The sequence below is a fragment of the Acomys russatus genome, chromosome 22 (genome assembly GCF_903995435.1).
Source record: "Acomys russatus chromosome 22, mAcoRus1.1, whole genome shotgun sequence".
Classification (NCBI taxonomy): Eukaryota; Metazoa; Chordata; class Mammalia; order Rodentia; family Muridae; genus Acomys; species Acomys russatus.
In genome coordinates, this window is record NC_067158.1 from 29,935,247 (window position 1) to 29,957,110 (window position 21,864).

General features: G+C 49.3%; 1 protein-coding gene across 1 annotated transcript in view; it reads right to left on the reverse strand.

Moving 5' to 3' along the window:
• Slc2a9 (solute carrier family 2 member 9) overlaps positions 1 to 20,114 on the reverse strand; it is a 117,712-nt gene extending 97,598 nt beyond the window's left edge. Inside the window, exons 1-3 of the mRNA XM_051164825.1 lie at positions 20,026 to 20,114; positions 11,710 to 11,788; positions 4,764 to 4,862 (exon numbers count right to left, since the gene is read on the reverse strand). Of these exons, the coding sequence (XP_051020782.1) occupies positions 4,764 to 4,862; positions 11,710 to 11,757 (147 nt within the window). The 5' untranslated portion in view covers positions 11,758 to 11,788; positions 20,026 to 20,114. The remainder of the gene's footprint in view (positions 1 to 4,763; positions 4,863 to 11,709; positions 11,789 to 20,025) is intronic.
• Between the last annotated feature and the right edge of the window lie 1,750 nt (positions 20,115 to 21,864).

The window sequence follows — 21,864 nt, forward strand, 5'->3', positions numbered from 1 at the left end:
CAAGCAAGCAAGCAAAACAACAACGAAAACCAGAATGGAGATTTCCCAGTGCATGAAATGATGCTTATTATATAAATAGGACACTGGTGGAGGTTGGGGGCGGGGGGAATGTGCCACAAGAAATAGCCTATGTGCAGACATGTCAAAAAGCAGGTTTACATGAAGCCTTCACAGGGGCCTCTAGGAGGAGCCCAGGCTTTGGCTGTTAGGGCAACTGCTTCCTTTCCCCTTCAGTACCATGGAGTTACGACCCTGGCCTGGTCTATCGACAAATAAGAGACATGGTCCCAACTCACGAAAGCGATTCATGCCAGAGGTTCTTTTGTTATATCTCTGGCTCTTCTCCTAAGCCTGTTGCTTTTTACAACTGCCAAACAAGACAAGGTGAGAGCAAGGCTGAGGGCAGAAAGTGGAGCAATGGGGAGGAGAGTCTTGGGTTTGGAGATGCCCATCCCAGCACAGCGAGGCTGGCTGGACTGTGTCTCACAAATACAGACATCCACAGCTAACTGAGAAAGACACATTTGAGAAGAGGCAGGAGGTAGTCAAGGAGAAAGCATGGGCTATCTGAAAAAGAGCGGTCCAGCCAAAGAGAGCAGAAGGTGCCAAGGCCCCGTGGTTCCGGGGGGGGGGGGGGAGGGTCTACAAGGCAGCACCAAGGCTCAAGTGGATGGAAGATCCGTAACAGCCATGCTCCTTGTGTGAGAACAGTGCTAAGCAGAAACCAGGCTCCCCACTGTGCAGTCGTAGAGGACTGTGTGGTCTTCTAAGTGTGATGTGCAGAGGACTGTGTGGTTTTCTAAGTGTGATGTGCAGGTTGCTGGATGTCAATGCACCTGAATTCATCAAATATCCCTTTGGTCTTTGACTAGAGGGGAAGCTGTTGGGACCAGGATGAAAATAGGGGAACCTAGTTAGAAAATAGCTCCATGGGCCAGCCTCCAGACAGAACTGGGGGAGAAGCTATTACCAGCCATCGTGATCACCAATTCCTACCTCATCGAAGTCCCCCCTCCCCCCACCTCACACAAAGTCTATCTTGTGTCAGAAAGCTCTCCTGGGCCTGTGGGCACCTTCAAGGCTGGAGCCTCAAGAGGGCCATACACACCTGCTCTGGGCTCATCTACCGGCTTGAAGTGACTACTCTGTGGACACACAAAGCCACATGGGCACTCTCTGCAGAGCGACTCTGGGACAGGACACAGTCAGATTCTGGAAACCCCTGAGAGCATGGCGAATAGGTTCACTTAGGATGGTGGCATTAAGGGGAGATTTAGGAAGATGCTCATCCATGGCACCAGGACATATTGGCCTCACCCCCCCCCACACACACACACATGCTTCAGTTTCTTCTACCAAAGGAGAGCTGAGGCTCCTGGCAGAATGGTCATAAGATGGAGTGTGTCACAGTTCCTCATATTGGCCAGAACAACCAGAGCCCAAGGTGGTGTGTGTGTGTATGTGTGTGTGTGTGTGTGTGTGTGTGTGTGTGTGTGTGTGTGTGTGTGTGTGTGTGTTTACTATTATTGTCTGCATTCCAGGCTTCTAAATATCAGAAGTAAACTGAAACAATGAGCCTCCTAAGGTTGGGCCTGGATAACAGTCAGGGCAGGGTCAATTAGTGTGTGGCTTGGTCAAGCATCGAGACACTGCCTCCTTCTTGGTAAGTAGCTGAAGCACAGATTCCTTCTGAGCCTTGTCACCAGGACTCCGAGTGCCTGACCCATCACTGAAGCTGGTGACAGGGGATTAGGAGTCAATGCGAGGTTTGAGTCACTGTGCCCCCCAAGTGATGGACAACCACAACTTTTCTCTCACAGCACCCCCTGGTGGCAGCCTCTGTCATTTGCTCTGGACATCTTCCCTGGACTGCCTTTCCCTTCACAAGGTCCCTGTGTCTCAACCCCCTGCCATGCTCCCATCTGCACAAGAGCCCCTCCCTTGGAGAATCTGCTCTGTCCCCAGCCCCTTTGGTGGCCCACTTCCCCCAGTCCTACCCCTACCACAGAGCAAAAAGGATGCAGGGGCCGTGGGATGCTGAACACGGCCTCTCCAATGTCTTTCTATCTCCCAGCTAGTTCAGGTGAGGTTTCACCCTGTTCCACTAAAGCCATTCCATGGAGGAGCTGGAATCCTTGCTACAAGCCTGCTTGCTCCAGCTCCAGGAAGGTCTGACCTGGAGGTGCTTCCTGGGTGAACTTGGCCCTCAGCCTGACTGCCCCTTTTGGGGCTCACAGCCTGGTCACTGTATACCTGCCACAGATGGCCCAGATCTCTGCTCTATTCCTTCATGTACATCTCTTTAACCACACCCTAACCATGACCCTAGTCTCCTTGGAATTCCCTAAGTAGACTAGACCCTTCCACGGTCCTAAGCTCACGGCTCCACTTATGCCACCTCTTCTTACCAAGAAATGTCTTGGGTGTGGGTTGCTGCTGGGGGTATCAGGGAACCTCCTAAACATGGCAGTGAGTCCTATTCATCTTTTTACCCCGGTACTTCGCCACACAGTGATGCCAAATGAATGTCCCACAAAGCAACATGAAGTGTTTTTAAAACTACATCAGGCCTTTGGTCAAAAGAGAAGAATGAGTGACACAAACCAAGAAGCTTCCTGGGGATATTTCAGGGATGCTGCTTTGCCTAAAAATGAAGTCAGCATTCAGATCTCTGTTGGACCATGTTTTTACATGTACTCCTTCCATTGGAAGCCTAGGGGTAAGGAAGGGCAAGGCTGCAGCATCCGCCAAGTGTGCCCTGGAGCAACTGTATGCAGAGAACGGCCACTCCTGCATTATGGACACTCTCTCTGTCTCTGTGTTTGCCCTGTTTCTCAGCTGGCCATGCCAAGTGTCCTCATGCTTTAAGAAACTGGCAGTGGTGGTCAATAACAGGAGTTCAAAAGGTCATGGGGTGGATTCAGACAGGCCTGGGTCTGGATCTCAGCCCCGCCTTCTCCTAGCTAACCTCCACCAAGTTGTTGTTTTATTGTGCTGAGATAAAGGTAAGTAACACCAGCAGATTGAATTCTGTCCCTCCACTACCAAATCCCCATTTTGGAGTCTTAACCCCTTGGGTCCCCCTCCTGAACTGGCTTTATCTCCCCAGTGCCCAGAGACCAAGGTCAGGCTCCTCAACTGCAGATCTGAGCTCTATTTCTTTTCCGTTCTGACTTTTCTCTTTGAAGCTATTTTCTGTCCCTGGGACTGAGCCTAGAGCCTCAGCTGTGTTAGGCAGGGGCTCAGCCCCAGCCTCCTCTGTGTTCCACCTCTTCTCCCATTCCATCTCCTCATTCCCCTTGGAGCCTGGCAAGTCACGCAAGTTATCAGCACAGCACCATCTCTTTGTAGCCTGGCCTGGTGTGCTTTGATTCCCCTACCTCTGCTTCTGCCACTGCGGGAAATACTTGCAGCCATGCGGGGCTGCGCTCAAGGGCCACCTCCTCCAGGTAGCCTTCCTGAGCTCGAGCCTCCAGCACGCGATGGGCAGCCACTTTGGTACATACTTGTTGAATGGGTGACTAAACTGCTCTTTCCTGTGGTTCACGGGTCAGTGACATCACGCTATTCCAGGCTCAGGTCTCACATGGATCTCTGCTCCACCTTCTTGGATGAATGCCCTGATGAACTTTCCAAATGAAGCCAAGAGTCCAAATTCTCAGGTTTTTTCTTTTCTTTCTTTCTTTCTTTCTTTTTTTTTTTTTTTTTTTTTTTTTTTTTTTTTTTTTTTTTTGGTTTTTCGAGACAGGGTCTCTCTGTGTAGCCTTGGCCATCCTGGACTCACTTTGTAGACCAGGCTGGCCTCGAACTCACAGCGATCCACCTGCCTCTGCCTCCCGAGTGCTGGGATTAAAGGCGTGAGCCACCACGCCCGGCTCTTTCTTTCTTTCTTAACTTTCAGAAATCCAGATAAGTCAGATTCTCATGTTGAAATGACAAAATCAAAGACCCAGGCAGCTGCAGACATCTGGAGGAGCCACCTGATGTCATTTTTCCCAGCAGCCTTTAGCATCAGAACCCATTTTTTGAAGTAACTTAGACAACAGCCCAAATGTCAGAATTACCACAATTTTCACAACCCATATCTGCCTTGTCACTCATGGAACCTGCATCCCTGTGGCCCGTGTACCCTCTTGGAGACCCACCAACCTTGGCTCCACTGTATTTGACCCAGGAGAATGCTGGCATTCAAACAAAACAAAGCCCCAAAAGGTCCTGGAGACAGCAGCCTGGCTTCTGTCTGCCTCAGGCTGCCCCCCCCCCCCCAACATGCCCTGTGTTCCAACCACCTGGAGCTTGGAGCCTTTCCCCAGCTTTCTCTGAATTGGAAGCCTTTCAGCCCCACCCTACTAGCCTGGGCTCAGCATTGGCTTCCGATCCTCCCCTTGCCATCTCCATCCTGCCAGGAATCTGCAGCAGAAAACCTGCCCTCTGGGAGACCTCCGCCTCCGACCAGCAGAGAGCCTGGAATTGATCTCAGACTGAAACAGGAGCCAAGAGTGAGTCATGACAGGTGGCTCTGAGTGTGGTTAACTCCTTGCACTGGCATTCGATTCCTCAAGCCCTTTGGACCTCTGCAGCCCCTGCTGTGCCCAATGATCAGCGATCTGATTCTCCACATCCACCCGCACACACCCTCTTCTACTGTCACCCTGTTTTTGCTAATCACCCTTCGTCTTTAGCTTTGTATCCACCCTGCTTTCCCCAACAGGTCTCTGCGTGGGCGCAGCGCCCTCTGGCGGACGGACAGCGCGGACACTCACCGGCGTAGGCGCGTTCACCACCGAGAGGTTGTACCCGTAGAGGAAGGAGGATCCGAAGGCTCCCACGAGAGCGGCCACGAGGAGTGAGCAGGACCAGTTCTGGGAAGGGAGAGGAAAGCGTCAGAGTAGATACTCCCTTAGCCAGAAGGCAGTCCAGAGGAAATTCAGGCGGGAAAAGAGCCAAGGAGGCGGGTGTAGCAAGCAGAGTTCCCGCCTCGAGCTCCCAATGGCAGGATTGCCTAAGGGTCTCCGAATCCTCCTAAGCAGTCCTCAATTGGATGTGGTCGCTGTCTGACCCAGGAGGAGGAAAAAGGAAAGTTGTCAGCGCTACCACCAGGCATTGCTCTAAACGCTTTCTATCTATTGTTCTTCTGTGAATCTCTGGTCACTCCGGCTCCATCCAGTGTCACGGTGGAAGGGAGTGGGGCAGGGCGGGGGAGGGGCAGAGCTGTCCCTGGTGCTGCCTGGGGAGGAGCCCTGAGCCTGCTCCCCATTATAGGACAAGGCTCCCTTCCAACACAGCTGACTCTTCATCTGGGTCTGAGAGGGGCGATAGCCACACAAATGCACGCCCACGTGCGTGTGCATCTACACATATGCACAGTACCAAGCCAAAGCATCAGCCTGCAGCCTGGTCAGCACATCTAAGAATAGGGACCTGCAGATAGAGATGCAGGACTTATGCTGAAAATATAGCATCTGCACCCAGGTACTCCTGTCCCAGCCTCATCCAAGATGACCATAACCAGGACCTGGCCATGCTCACAAACACCTGGGACCTAGGTGAAGGAAGGCTAGGCAGCTGGCACCAAGTAGGGACTGGAGAGCTGCTGCAGGCCTGTGGTTTGGTAGAGGGAACCAGGGATTCTTACAGCCACCGCTTAACATATTTGTGCACACAGGCTTAGGTTTTGTAGGGGTTTGGTCCTGTCCCCCCAGGGGGATGCACCAAGACAACGTCCAGTTTAAGGAGCAAGGTCAGGCGCACATATAGTTTGGAACATGGCACTGGCCCCTACCAGCCCGTGCTCTGCCCTGAGTCCCTTCATGCTATGTCACAACGCCATAAAGTTGTGGGCCATCTGAGCATAGACTGGAGGGTTCTGGGATTCAACTTGCCCATCTGTAAAATGGGCTTTTAAAACAATACGGGTGCTAAGAAACTGGCTGCTAGGTATGGCCAGTTCCTCCTCCTCCTCCTCCTCCTCCTCCTCCTCCTCCTCCTCCTCCTCCTCCTCCTCCTCCTCTACCACCACCACCACCACCACTACCTCCCCCCCAAAAAAAAAGAAAAGAAAAAGAAAACCTCTTCTACTTCCTCTCTTTACTTCCCTCCTGTCCAGCCTCTGCCAAAATAGACAAGCTTAGACCTCCCCACCTTGTCCACCCGAAGTCCTCAGAGGGTCTCTCATGGCCAAAGCCCTACCTCTGAGAAGCATCCTGCAAGCCACATGCCTTGCCTCAGCTCTCATTTTTATCTCTTTGGATTCTAACACTGTAGCATCTACTGTGTAAACTTTGACCGATAACACGGCCACTCCTTGGCCAGCTGCCTCATCTTTAAGACGACGATGATAACAGAATCCACATCATAAAGGGTTTGCATAAGAAGAGAAGAGCCTAGTATTGGCACATGCAAGCCTGTGTCAGGCTCCAGGGGTGGGGTGGGGCTTGTCCCGAGGGCTGGGGCTACACTGTTCATCTCCTGTGTCTGGCACTAAGGCTGCTGACACAGGTGCTGGTGACATGGTAGAAGAGAGAGGTGTGGGTCCTCACTCCAGGAATGGGCACTGCCAAGTGAAATGGCCTAGGGTAGTGTTGTACAGCAGGAGGAGTCTGCATTGAATTGGATATAACGCGTCCGTCTCTTAAGAACTACTCAGACTCCATCACTGTTAAGTCCCTTCTAGGTCTGAGCTCTGAGACCATTTGCTCTGCACTGCTTGGCATCACTTATCTTTTTGTAAAAAAAAGATTTATTTATTTTATTTATTGCATATGAGTGCTTTATCTGCAGAAGAGGGTATCAGATCACATTCTAGATGGCTGTGAGCCACCATGTGGTTGCTGGAAATTGAACTCAGGACCTCTGGAAGAGCAGGCGGCGCTCTTAACCACTGAGCCATCTCTCCAGCCCCTGGTATCATTTATACTAAGCATCTTTTCTGGTCCCTGCACTTCCCACCCCCACCCCCACCCCACCCCACCCCACCCACCCCATCCCGCGGCTCTCAATTCTCGTTCTTAAGGGAGGACTGCTCCCATCAGATCTGGAGGGGTCCTGCTAGGCCAGGGAGAATGGCAGGTGGAAGCCATCTCCTGCCCTCTTCTGGGGGTTCCTGCTTCTCTGTGTCCTACTGGTTCACTGTTCTTTCATAGCCTGCCCCCCCCCCCACTTCTTCCCACTGGTTTTACACACACACACACACACACACACACACACACACACACACACACTTCTTCCCACTGGTTATGCACACACACACACACACACTTCTTCCCACTGGTTACACACACACACACACACACACACACTTCTTCCCACTGGTTACACACACACACACACACACACACACACTTCTTCCCACTGGTTACACACACACACACACTTCTTCCCACTGGTTACACACACACACACACACACACACACACTTCTTCCCACTGGGTACACACACACACACACACACACACACACACACACACACACACACACTTCTTCCCACTGGTTACACACACACACACACACACTTCCTCCCACTGATCCCAGGGAAGAAGTCTCTATGACCAAGCGTATCACGGTTTGTGCCTGCCCTGGGAAAGGAAGGACTACCAGCCCTGAGCAAGCAAACATGTGGCAGCTGCCTCAGTGCACTGACAGGCTGCCACCACCGGGAGTGACAGAGAGTGGAGGCACCAAGAGCAACAGGAGGGAGTACAGAATTCAAACTCCAGCATTCAAATTCCTGCTCCCGGGTGTTATGATGCACAGCTGCCAGAGAAAGGCGGGTGGGGGGCGCGGCGGAGCCCTGTCCCAAAGCAGCCACCCAGGCCCGCACTCCCCACAGCACAGAAGCTGCTGTTTACCTTCTTGCTCCTTTCCCCAGGGCAGCTGGTATCATGTATCAGGGAAGCTAAGACAAACTCCCTGGCATCCATGCTTTTTTCTTCCTGGCTCCCGGACCCTGGACTTGCTGGGGCATCTCCGCAATGAGGAGGCAGAGTCCACAGGAAGGAGGGCAGAGCAGGAAGTATGGCTATGTGGCCTGTGCTCGTGCCTGAACAGGAAGCGAACAGCGTTGCTCCACTGCTCCTAAGCAACCAGAGACTCAAAAAAGACAGCTGCTCTCCCCCAGAGCCACACCCAAGTTATGTCTTTTTGGTTTTGGTTTTGGTTTTGGTGGTGTTTTCTTTTCCGCTTATGAGACTCTCTCAAACAAAGCCAAAGCTCTGCATAGGGCAGCTGGCAGAGAAATTTCCTAAGAATTAAGGCCAAAGGTCACTGGCTCTGCTTTAGAATCTGGGTGGGTTCCAGTGCTGACTCTCCCACTTAACTGTGTGTCTGACAGGCAAGTCTTGACACTTCTCTGAGTTTCCACTCTGCCAGGGCAAAATGAAATATTGATCTTTCTCCAATTGTCCTGCAGAATCAGCTCTGCCGCTCAAATAGCAAACAGCCAGCCAGAGCTGTCTGTCTGTGGACCTCTCTGCAGGCCGCAAGTAGCTCAATAAAAGCATAAGGAGATAACGGCCTCACGCACAGCAGGATAGCATGAGAATTAACTCACTCTGTGACCAGTTTGCTCCAGTGTTGGTCAGAGAAGGACAGGCTGCGTGAACTATGTGCTCTGAAAGGCTGGGAAGGGGCAGGGGCAGAGGCAGGCTTGGTCAATGCAGAAAGCCTAGAAGGTGGGGGCAGGGTTCAAGCCCCCACAGGAGACTCTGAGAAGCTATGTTTAGTGGAAAGGACACATGGAAATACAGAATGTGAGCTGATTGTCACGAGCACCTGAAGGCACCCGGACCCAGCTGCACAGAACGGGAGGAGACAATGCTGTCTAGTGTAAGCAAGAGCCACAAGAATCTGGAACTGCCAGCCCCAGTCCTCAGCCAGGGACACCTCCCACAGGCTTCGATAGCTGATGCAGGTGACAGGCAAAAAGATGGCATGGCTGAGATCTCAGTTGCAGGGGGGTCAGCAAAAAGAAAAAAGAGTCGGGGATGGCCACACTCCTCCTACACGCCAAGGACTTCACAGGCATAGTCTCATTTTTTTCCCTCATCCACCACCCAGCTTCACTGGGTGTACTGTTTTTTTGTTTGTTTGTTTGTTTGTTTTGTTTTTGTTTTTTTCACTGCAACATCAGGTCTCATCAGCTACTAAAAGCTCGCTGAAATTGCATTGGGTGACCCCTAAACAACTTCAAACTTCCCCAGTTCCCACTGGACTGTAAGCTCAAGGGCACCAGGATCTGACGGTTGGTCAACACGCACTTGCAAGCACAGCGGGGCACTGGATCAGGGAGGGTGCCAAGACCCTGGATCACCTTGAGCACTGAGTTGGGGAACTAACTGGCTTTCTACCCCACCCTCATCTTGCTTATTATTGAGGACAGACTGCTTGAATGTCAGATGTCCCTCTTCAAGTGGGCTATCCCAAATATCTAACCTTAGGGGGCTGCCAGGGTGACCAAGAGATTCTCTCTGTATGCCACATTCTCTCTCTCTCTCTCTCTCTCTCTCTCTCTCACACACACACACACACACACACACACACACACACACACACACACACACACACACACGATAGTTGACAGTTACTATGGTAACAACAGAAAAGGACCATAGGAGAAGAAAAAGGAGATAGCTCAAATCTTGGACACCTCCATCTACTCTGAGAAAACATACACTATCCCTTGACTTGCTAGTTTCTTTACTTCTATTCTTTGCCAAGAACAGATTGACCAAGAGAACTGAATGATGGAATAGGTGTCCATGCAAAGGTAGCAGCGGGGTTAATTTGGTTGTAAGCTCTTGGGTGTGGTTCAGAGAGGTGCAAGGAGTCCTAAGCAGGGAATTGGGGAGGAGGGAGGATCTTCACAGCTAAGTGTTAAGTTTGAGCCAATCAACTTTGGTGCTCCCACCATTGTACAGGGATCTTATGGTGGGGTCAGGGGATAGGTCTTTGCTAGGCTCCCTGGGGCCTCCAGACTTCAGGTTATGATTAATTCCAGATGTGGGACCACTTGCTATCTCTCTGGCTCCTGCAGCAGGTCTCTGAGTTGATTCTGGGCTCTCTGATGCTAGAAAGATGCAAGCAGCCTGTCAAGGATTGTAAGGCAACCTCTAGGTTTCTAGACTCCTCAGAAAAATGACAGAGTCCTAAGTTTCAAACCTGTGGCAAGCAATGCCTATTTAACTATCAAAGCAGACCTATCCTCCAGATTCTCCCAGCATCCCTCAGTTCCTACCAGTTACAGGGTATGGCTGGCATAGCTCTACTTGAACTCTCTACCCTGAACTCTCCAGCCCAGGGGCTGGGCTGCCCTTACCGCAGAGGTCTTTCTAATATAATGCAGACATTTTGGTTACCCCCACCTCTCCCTTTGCCCCTTCTTTTGGCCTACTGGCTGCTGTATTTGGCTCCCCTCTTTCCCTTCCCCCCTTCTTTTCCCTACATGGCTCAGGATCATGACCACTCTAGGCTCTCCCAGATGTGTCTGCCTCCGGCTATACTTTGCCACATCATATCTATAATAAACTTTCTCCTCCATCACACCTAGGAGCAGTCATGTTCCTTTTCCTTCTCTTTTTCCATTCCTTCTCTTTTTTCCATTCACTTGGGAACAAAGAGACTTTAGACATCAAAGGACTAAGGCACTTCCTCACCCAGTGAGTTATCTGAGGTAACTTTTCCCTACAGTGACACCCCCTATCTGCTAGGTTCCTCACTTCCCTAAGTGTAAGAATATTCCCAATATTTCCCCTTCCCAAATGTTTTAAAGCAGCACCCACACAACACATCTTCCATAGTGCCTAATATTTCCCCTCTTCTGGACCCTTGCCTTGTCCTGTCCTCTCTGGCATTAAATAAATCTTGTTGCCGGAAGGAATGATCTTGGTCAGTGTCTTCTATCCTACTGGGGACCTTCTGCTGAAGACTTCCTAGAGGTGAAAACAGGTATAGCAGACAAGGGTTTCAATTCACGGCTATTGAAATTGCGTGTGTGCATGTGTGCATGCGTGCATGCATGCACATGTGCATGTGTGTTTGCATGTGCATATGTGTGTGCATGCATGTTTGAGAGCATGTGCAAGCACTTGCAGGAGGAGGGGCATACACATAGTGTGGAGTCCAAAGGTTGATGCCAGATGTCTTCTTCTTATTTCTTGAGACAGGATCTCTCATTGAACGTGGAGCTCCCCCATTCATCTAAGCTGGCTGGCTAGTGGGTTTCAGGGATCCATCAGTTTCCATCCCTGCCTCAGCACTAGAGTTACAGATGTGTGTGCATCACACATCTGGCTTCTACTTGGGTTCTAGACAGCAAGTACTGTACCAACTGAGCCGTCTCCTCAGCTCCTCAATACACCCTTGATTTAAGAACAATGACAATCATTGTCATTAATGTGCTTCCCCCTTTGTCCTTTGGAATGGGGACCCTTACAATAAATCCAGGAAACCACAGCATAGCGGGACTCTGATGACTGTGTCCCTGCAGAACCCATGCCATACTTAACACAGTCCACAGCTTCCCACGCTGCTGTACTCTCAGCTCTCTTCCTGCTCTTGTCATCCCAGCCCCACTCCCCCTGGAAGAGGAAGTCTGAATGGCTTGGGTACCAGAATGCACAGAAAAGGGAAGCCAAGAAAGCAGGACTGACCACCTGCTTCCTCACCCCCCTTCTCACCCTCTCCTCATCCCTCCTCCTCACCCCTCCTTCTCACCCTCTGGCTCTCTTTGTTTTCTGCTGGGTCCTTCTCACTGAGCTTCATGGTTTTTCAGGTCTTGAGCTTCCTGTTATTCCTAAGAACAAATGAAAGGGTGCCATTAGCCACCTGCCGCCAAAGGTGGGTAAGTCAAAGGGGCCCAGTGATGCAGGCCTGTTACTAGGGAAACTAAGGTAGGAGATCACAAGTTCAAGGTTCACCTGGTCTGCACAGTGAGTCAAGGTCAGTCTGGCTTGGTGAGAACTTGTCTCAAAATGAAAGGTTTTTTAAAGGGGCTGGATATGTAGCTCAGTGATAGGATACTTGTGTAGCATACATGAGGTCCTGGGTTCAAGCCACAGTACCCACAAAAAAGAGGAAAGCACGGGCGATATGCTAAAAGATGCTCTTAGGCCAGGACACTGGGATGAGACACTGCAGAGTCCTCACTTGACACCAGATCCCTGGGAGACCCGGTCACCTCTGGCATGAGACAGGGCAGTGGCTGTGTTTCCCACACCTGCCCCGTTGCCTAGCTGTTCCCTGCAAGGAGCCTCACTCAGAAGGTCACACTCATCCAGGCACACGCTGGAAACACAAGACTGTCTGTCTCCAGAGGGGAAAACAAAGCCAGTGAAAATTGAGACAAAGTGCAAGTCTCACCTTCCAGGTTGAAAACAGTCACCAAAAACAACAACCCAAATCTCCCGGTGGCAGAAATGGGAAACCTTGCCAGTTTTCTAGAGTTCTGAAATGTTTTAGAGCTTCAGAAGGATTTGTATGCTTTCACTAAGTCATTTGTAAAAATGTATCCTGCGACAGGAGAAAAAAAAAAAAAAAAAACTGAGCACAAAGGTTTCAATCCAAGATACCCACTGCAACATTTTCTACACTGTAAAATGGTATTTACATAGTAACTGTGTGGTGTCTTGACCTTGAGTGGCTTTGTTTTCATTGCCAGTTAAAGTAGCAAGGGAACCTCAGACAAAGCAGTCAGAATCATCCCATGAAAAAAAGGAGAGATGGCTCAGTGGTTAAGAGTGCTGCCTGCTCTTCCAAAGGGCCTTAGTTCAAGACCCAGCAACCACATGGTGGTTCACAACCATCTGTAATGTGATCTGATGCCCTCTTCTGGCCTGCAGGTGTACACACAGGCAGAGCACTGTATACGTAATACATAAATAAATCTTAAAAAAGAAAAAGAAAAAAAGCTTTTACTAGAGGCAAGGAAACACACACACACACACACATACACATGAGAGAGAGAGAGAGAGAGAGAGAGAGAGAGAGAGAGAGAGAGAGAGAGAGAGAGAGAGAGAGAGAGAGAGAGAGAGGCTCAGAAAGTCTCTGATTTTGCAAATCAGAGGGGGAATTCAGGAAGCCAAAACCTAGTTTCTCCTTGAGTGCTGGCACTTTCAGGATCTTCAAGGGTCTTCCTCCCCTAATTAAGGAGAGGAAGTTACTCTAAACAAAGAGAAAGCTGACAGGCCCAAACTTTGGAGTGAGCATGTTCTGAGCCTCCTTGAAGCCATCAGAGCAGTCCACAGGCGGGGATTCCTGCTTACCAGAGGAAAAGTCCACCAGCGGTTCTCAATCTGTGGGTCTTAACCCCTTTGAGGTTGAATGACCCTTTCACAGGGGTCACCTAAGATACATTACAATTTTTTATTTTTATTTATTTATTTATTTATTTTTCTGAGACGGGGTTTCTTCATGTACCCTTGGCTGTCCTAGACTCACTTTGTAGACCAGGTTGGCCTCGAACTTACAGCAATCCACCTGCCTCTGCCCCCCAAGTGCTGGAATTAAAGGTGTGAACCACCATGCCCGGCTACATTTTTCTTTAAAAAAAAAAAAAAAAAATCTGCTTGTTGCCCCTGTCTATCTACTGGGGATCTGTCTAACTGCTAGTCCTGAAGCAGGAAATTTATGTATATCACAGCTCATCCACAGTGGTGTGTGTGTGTGTGTGTTGTGTGTTCTCTGTGTATATTATATAGTGCGCGTATTATGTGTTGTGTGCAGTGTGTGTGGGTGTGTGTGTGTGCGTGTGTGCACACCAAGGCTAGAGTTCCAAGTCAGATGTCACTCAATTACTGCCCATCTTACTGTCTGAGATAAGATCTCTCACTCAATCTGAAGCTCACAGGTGTTGTTTTTAACAAAATCTCAACCATTCAATTTTACCAATAAAGACTCGGCAGCCAGGTGCTGGGTGAAAGCCTGCTAACTCAGAGAGACAGAGAAAGCCCTCAACTGTCCATTCTCCTCAGCCAACGTCTCAGAAGAAAAAACAAGCCTCCTTCTCCAAACTGAATGTTCCTCCCTTCTACTTCCTGTGGGTCTTTCTATCCATCCTCCTCACTTCCTCTTACTCTCTATGGTTTTCCCCCTACATTTACTTCCTTTCAACTAGTTGCTTGCTCCACCTCTTGACCTATGATTGACTTGATTTAATTCTGTCTTGGATTAAAAATGTGTGCTAGGGTTGAGCCACACTACAACTAGAAATTGTTTTGTTTTGTTTTTTTTCCTAGCAAACAGCACAATCCCGGGGGGTCCCAGCTTGATCAAATATCCTTCAACACACAGAGTTGACCTCTGTGGCTGACCAACAGGCTTCAGGGATCCTCCTGTCTCTGCCTCCTCTCTGCTCAGGTTACTGATGCTAATGCAATGCCCAGTGGTGCTGAGGATCCCAACTCAGGTTTTCATGCTTTCGCATCAAGCGCTCTACTGACTGAGCATCTCCCTGGCTCATGGAAACGCTAGCAGTCCTTTAAAGATGTTATCTTTGGGCGGAGCAATGGCTCAGTGGGTAAAAGTATGTACTACTCCTGTAAAGGACTCAAGTTCAGTTCCTAGCATTCATACGAGACAGTTCCCACTGCCAGTTATCTATAGCTCTAAGATAGCCTCAGGCACCTGCACTCACAGGCACATGTTCACACGCACATACACATATACATAATGTAATATAAAAATAAATCTTGTTTAAACGCCTGCTATCTAAGAACATGTGGTGACAGGAAGAACTACTCAGAGTAAATTTATGTTTGACAAGTGGAGGAAAATACACACGTGACTATGATTTGTTTGACATTAAACACAGATGTGCTTGTGGTTAATATTGTATGTTAAACATTGCAAGTACTTCAACTAGGTCTGTGTCCTCTTACTCAAACTCAAGTGCTAAATCTGTGTGTTGAGCCCTCGCTAAGCAAACACTAAGTTCCAGGATCCCAGTTATGGGCATTCCAGTCTTGAGCCAGGCAGCCTTCTCTCAGCTCTCACAGAGCTGGCATTTGGGGAGAAGAGATGGTTTCAGGAGAGCACTCAGACTGATCGCAGGTACTGAGGTGAGGGGCTGGCCAGGCACAGGGCAGACACAGAGAGACTGGGCTGAGAAGGGGAAAACACAGGCAGGACTGCGGGGCTGGGAAGGGACAGTGGAAAGGAGGCTGCAGGCATGAGCATAGACAGTGGAAGTGGGCGTGGGAGGATGAGGATGGAATTTTCACAGATGGGGTGTCAGAAACAGCTAAACCTAAGTGGCGGTCACCCTTAGCCACAATACTATGGCAATTCTGATCTTTTTTGGGGTTTTGTTTTCCCATAGTTTTACAATTTTTCTGTACTAAAAAAAAAAAAAAAAAAAAAAAAAAAGCTAACCTAATTACACATTTTAATTGTTTTAAATTTTTACTTAAATACACATTATAAAAAAAAAAGTTCTGAAGTTTTTGAGTAGCCAAGCCTGCTTGTGGCACTTCCTAAGGGAAAAGGCACCACCCTTAAAACTGCAGGGTCCTCACGGGATGCTGCAGCCTAAGCTGGATTCATCCCCCGCTCCCTACCTCCCTGACTTACCACAGATGCCTTAGTCAGTTGTCAGTAGGACATTGGAGGCCCTGCATTGATGGTGGACCTAGTACCACATCCCACCTTTGACCCATTTTTCCCAAAACATGTGTAAGCCTCTCTGCAGCTGCCTAGGCTACCCTTGGCCTACAGGAGAGGAGGAAATGCTTTTGCTGCCTCCTCCTGGAAACCTGACCTGTGTCTGCCCCAGAGCACAATCTTATCATCCCTGGAGAAGCCAGGACATGGGGACAGTGTTATGAGTGTCTGTCTGTTTCAGGGTGTGCGTGTGTGCATGCGTGTGTGCGTGCGTGCACCTGTCTGTCTGCCTCTGTAAGTATGGATGTCTTCTCATCAGTGATGCTCGCCTATGTGTGATGGCCCATTCTATGTATCAGCACGGCTAGTCTACCGTGCCACTGGTTGGACATGTGAGGAACAACCAAGATGTTTCTGGAAAAGTGTTTTTCCATTTAATCAGCATTTGCAATCCACTGACGTAAGTGAAGCAGACGGCCCTCTAGGATGCAGGTGCCCTCCCCCCAGTCACTTCACAACCCGGAGAGAAAAACATGTGAGCCCTGAAGAGGAAGGGGGTCCACCTCAGGCCTACAACATAGGAGTTCTGCCGAGTTTCCAGTCTTGGAACATGACTGCAGTCAGCATTGCTGGAGTATATTTGTAGCTTGTCGTGTGAATTTGTGGCTTGTCAGTCCCCAAGACTGCATGAAACAGAGTTCCTTAAAAGACTGTGCCAGACTGAGCAGAGCTGGGAGGTGGGGTGGAGAGAGTGTCCTGCTGGCTCTGTTTTCTGATTCTCCCTAGGCTGGAAAAGAAACATAGTCTTTTAATGTGATCTACTTAAAAAGAGAATGCACAGGGAGGATTCCCGAGGAAGCCGGCCTGGAAAGAGAACACAGGGATTGATTGAACAGGGAAAGAAGCGGGGATATGGAAGACAAGGCCACTGAGGGCTGGGGTGACCAGTCAAGAGGATGGCTGTATCAAGAGAGGGGTGTCGTCATACCAAGGGTGTTCTGAGCACGCCGGCAGGGGAGGGACAGAGCTGAAAGAGAAGCCTGTGTGAAGACTGGCTTCTTAGGGCATCAGCAGTGAGGGGTGCCGTGAAGCCTCGGGTGGAAGGGTGTGCCATCAAGGGTGGACCACAATAAAACTTGGGCAAGGGGGAAGATGGGTGACTGCTGTGAATGGCTTTTCTGTTCCCGGGCCACCTACCCCCCAAAGGCACCTGCCCTGTAGCGCCTCTACATGCTGTCTACCTGTCCCACTCTGTCTGAACTGCATCATCCAGTGATGTCCACAAGAACTGTGAGGCAAACAGTCAACCAAGGGGAAGGCAGGACCTGGTGTGGGCGTGCGTCATGAATGCTGTCTGAAGAGCAGCCTGACGTCGTCAGTGCTGCCAGGGCCCGTGAGATAGTGTTGAGAGTTCAGCATCGGAGAAGGAAGATGGTTCACAGAGAGTTCATGGTGTCCACTATGGGATTATATTTGGAAATGGATTAGAGAAAATGTGGCCTCAGCTGTGCTCAGAGTTTTTGTTAAGAGATGCACTATGTACCCACCACAAGGGTCATCTAGAAGTCAAGGTCGGGGTGTACAGGCAGCAGGCATGATCATGGAAGAAAGAGTAAGGACAGATGTGGGTGGAAGCAGAGAAATTGCCAAGCTCGTGTGACAGGATTATGACAAGGGGCCATGGCCTGGGGGTGGGGCTGGTGGGGTGCACAGAGACTCCGCAAGTTCAAACCAGTAAGGCCTCTGGGCTGAGGGAGGCCAGGAAAGAGTTAGGACAGGATGAGGGATATGTACACTCTTCTAGGAAAGCTGCTGTAAGAGGCCTTTCTCCTGGCCCTCTCTCTGGTACATCTAACCTTTGGCCCATGTGCCCTAGGATAGCTATGAGTGGAGCCCAAAACAAAACTGTAAACATACTGAAAATGTGAGGTTTTCTTTGCTTTCTTTTCCAGTTCAATCAAGTCGCTCTCAAGCATTAACTCTATAGATGACAACTCGATGCTGAAATGCCAAAGATTGGGCACTATGTGAGATGGCTGTGAGAGATGAACAGGGCTTCTTTCTCCTTCACAGACAATTGGGGGTGCCTCCTATCTCCTAGTCAGCAAAGAATAGGAAGGGAGCTTCTCAGTCAGCAGAACCCACTGCCCACGGAGGATGCACCTGTAAGGGCTCCAGACTAGAGGCCTCACCCTTCAGAACACAGTGCAGAGTCAAGGACCCCCTTCCTCAGCCCAGTATGTCCCAGGCCACATTTGAGAGCTTGTGCCTCAGGCAGTATGGACGCTGGGACCAGGGTTCTAACCTCAGCTCTGTCACTTACAGAGCTGGGTGGCTAGCAGAAGATTTCATGACTTCTCTGCACCTCCATTTTAAATGGACAGGGTGACAAGGCTGGCCTCATGGGGCCGCTTTGAGAAGGGCTTGCGCTCCTCGTGGGTTACACCTAGTCCACAGCAGAAGACAGCAAAGAGCCTCTGCAGCCAGATAGGGTGTTTCCTGCTTATACAGCATTTGTGGAGCAGCTGATAGTAAGATGACTCACCATGTAAGTCCACTCGGTATTGATCTAGAGAACTCTGCATGCCCTCAGAACAACTATGCGAGGCTTAAACAGAATAAGAAACAAGTAAAAACCCCTAAGATGTGCATGCCTGTAATCCCAGCACTCGGGGAGGCAGAGGCAGGTGGATCACTGTGAGTTCGAGGCCAGCCTGGTCTACAAACTGAGTCCAGGACAGCCAAGGCTACACAGAGAAACCATGTCTCGGAAAAACAAAAACAAAAAAAGCAAACAAAAACCCATAAAATAAACACGAGATCTGTTGGGGGCAATACGAAAGTGTCCGCCCCCTGTCCTCAGCCTGCAATGACGAAACGGTCATTCAGGACAAAACTATGCTAATGCCCACCCAAGATAATTGGTCAGTTCCCACACAAGAATGCTCCTGTATTCAATGGAGAATGGCCTGGTCCCTCGAATGCCAGCAGCCACTATGGCAGCCAATGCTCCTCTTCACCAGGCCTCCTCAAAATCTAGCAGCTATGGGACAAAACACCAGGACTCCACTTGAGTAATGTGATTGACCCCTACCTCCTCCATCCCAAGGTTAAATATTTAGAAAATGGCCAGCACTGATCTTTTGCCACAGATGCTGGCCCTGCTAATGGAATCCTGCAGCCAATGCAGGGCTGGCTCCTGTTAGAAAGAAGACAACTGCGACTCAAAGAAGTGATCCCACCCACACAGCTTGTCTCAGAGGCTGGCTCTGAGCCCCAGAGAGCTGAACTGAGACCCTCATTCAGAGCCTGCATTGACTACAAGAGCAAAGACAAGCGAAAAGCGCTTTCAGCAGCCACAGACGTCAGCAGAACGTGATGTGGACTTTTCTCCCTCACCTGGCCAGGCAAGCTAGAAGCTACCCTTCCTGGAGGTTCCTATGTCGCGCCTTACACACCATCCATTTGGGTATGTGGCTCTGCTGAGCTTAGCAGAGACAAGTGTTGGCTCCAACAAGCTGTTGGTTGGCAGCTCAAAGAGAAAAACCCCACCAGAGGAGCCAGGGAGATGGATCAATAGACAAAGGAGCTTGCCACCAAGCCTGATTACCAGATTTCAATCCCCTAAACCTACATGGAAGGAGAGGACCAAAACCCAACTTGTACAAGTTGTCTTCTGATCTACATGCTCTCTCTCTCTCTCTCTCTCTCTCTCTCTCTCTCTCTCTCTCTCTCTCTCTCTCTCTCTATATATATATATATATATATATATATATATATATATATATATATATATATCCCTGAGAAGCAAAATGAACGAAAATCTATTCTCCTCTTTCATTACCCCTACACTAATAGGACTACCCGTAGTTATTATTATTATATTCCCCTCTATAATATTCCCCAATTCAAAGCGTCTACTAAATATATATATATTACACACACACACACACAGTGGGAAAAAAATCAAAGAAAAAACCCCTCTCCCACTGGTTAGCTTGGCTGTGGCTATATTCTTGATGTTCAAGGTTCCTTTTAAATTAGTTCTTGCCTTTAGCATGAAGCTAATGTGAATCCTAAAAGAAGGATCTAGAAGTGAGTGTGGAACAAAGGAGACTTTGAGAAAGAGAGGGAGAGAAGAAGAAAGGTGGAGTATGAAGATTCGGAGTAGAGAGAGGACAACTAAAGGGAGGGAGGAGAGAAACGGGAGGGAGGGACGTAGGAGTAACCACAGCCCAGCCCACCATCGATGCTGTTTCTACAGACTCCACACTAAGTGCTCTATCTGCATATTCTCACATAATCTTTACCAGACCCCTGCAAAGCTGGTCCTCAAAGTCTTCCTTTGCCAAATCTTTGCCCCAGTTGCTCTGGAAATGCTCCTCAATGGCAAAGCCCTCCCAAAGCTGCCCAAAATCGGTGACGGTAACTCACCTGTGCCCGGAGCCTCCTCGCCTACTCTAGTCTAAAGAACAAATGGACTACACCTCTTAAGTAGCTCCCAATACGATCAGATATGAACCTGGGAACTTGTGAAATAAAGCAGCATTAATGATTAAGCTGCATCCAGCCGTTATTGTAAACATCTCGGATGCCCATCGTGATAAGCAATCAATGATTAACGTCTGAAGATGGGTGATGGCAAGCTGGGCTGATTGAAAACAAGTGCCCAGGCATGTGGCGGCATGTGCTTGGGCAGGAATTCCAGGGGCAGGGAGATCCAGATGAAGCTATTTATTCCCAGACAAACCAGCGACCTTGGCATCTTCTCTCTGTCTGTCTCACCCAATCCTCTTAACAGAAGGATGCCACCATGAGAGAATTAAGCCTCCAGGCCTGGAGCACAAGTCAGCTGGAATACCACAGAAGAGTCACACTATGGCAATAAATGACATCTAGCTGTCAATCCTGGAGCTCACATGGGCAGTGATAGGCAAACTCTTGTTACTCGACCCTTAGCCAGAGGAAACTCTGTGATATTGTTATTTTATGAACACCTGTTGCCATGGCTCCCTAGCTGAAAAGTAACCCATACAGGCTAATTCTCTCTTCAGCACCTGGAGATACTGGGACTGGTAGAGAGATATGGAAGAGAATATCTGGAGAGATACTGGACACCCTGGGTAATTCTTTATTTTGAATTTTGTTTTTGTACCTTTGTTAATTTTCAAATGTTCATGGATCAACCACTGTCCTAGTGTGCTTTCTGTTGTTGTGATAAACATCATGGCCAAAAGCAACTTGGGAGAGAAAATTGTTTATTTGAGGTCCAGGTCCCGATCCAGTCATGGAGGGAAGTCAAGACAGGAAATTAAGCAGGAACTTGAAGCAGAAACCTTGGGTGAACACTGCTCACTGGCTTGCCTCCTCACTCACATTCAGCTACACTTCTTATATATATAGCCCAGGCCATCTGCCTAGGAATGACACCGCCCACAGTGGACTGGGCCCTCTCTCATCAAGTAGTAATCAAGAAAAATTTCACAGACACTCACACAGGCCAATCTGATGGAGGCAATTCTTAGCTGAGGTTCCAGAAGGAACCCAGTATGTCAAGTTGACAAGCACAATTAGCCTTAACACTTTCTTATATAGCCAACACGTGGCTAGAGAGTAGGCTAGCTACAAAGAAACACAAACCTGTTCCTTCACACACTGTAGTTAAAGAATAAAGCAATAAGAGGGATATGCATTAAGAAAGCACCTACTGTATGCCAGGCATGTATGATGCAAAGCATCGTTGAGTGGTGCATTGTGGTTCCATCTGCAACCTACAGCTGTGCTTGAGAGTTAGACCACATGGCCAAGGCTCCAGGCTTGGGGGTTCAGGGTAAGGTACAAAGCAAAACCATCTACATTCCCTGTCTCCTCCACAGATGCTCACTCATGATGCACACTGTTGGAAGCCCATCCACTGGCAGACAGGTAGGCAGAAGCAGGTGGGTGACTGGCCAGGGCTGAGACATCAGTCACTGTGATGGCTAGTCTTGTGTCAACTTGACACAAGGCATAGTCATCTTAGAGGAAGGAACCTCAATTGAGAAAATACCTCTGGAAGATCCAACTGTAGGCAAACCTATAGGGCATTTTCTTGATTAGTGATCGATGGGGGAGGGTCCAGCCCATTGTGGCTGATCCTCAGTTCTATAAGACAGGAGGCCGAGCAAGCCATGAGCAGCAAACCAGTAAGCAACACCCTTCCATGGCCTCTGCATCAGCTCCTGCCTCCAGGTTCCTGCCCTGTTTGAGTTCCTGTCCTGATTTCTTTTGATG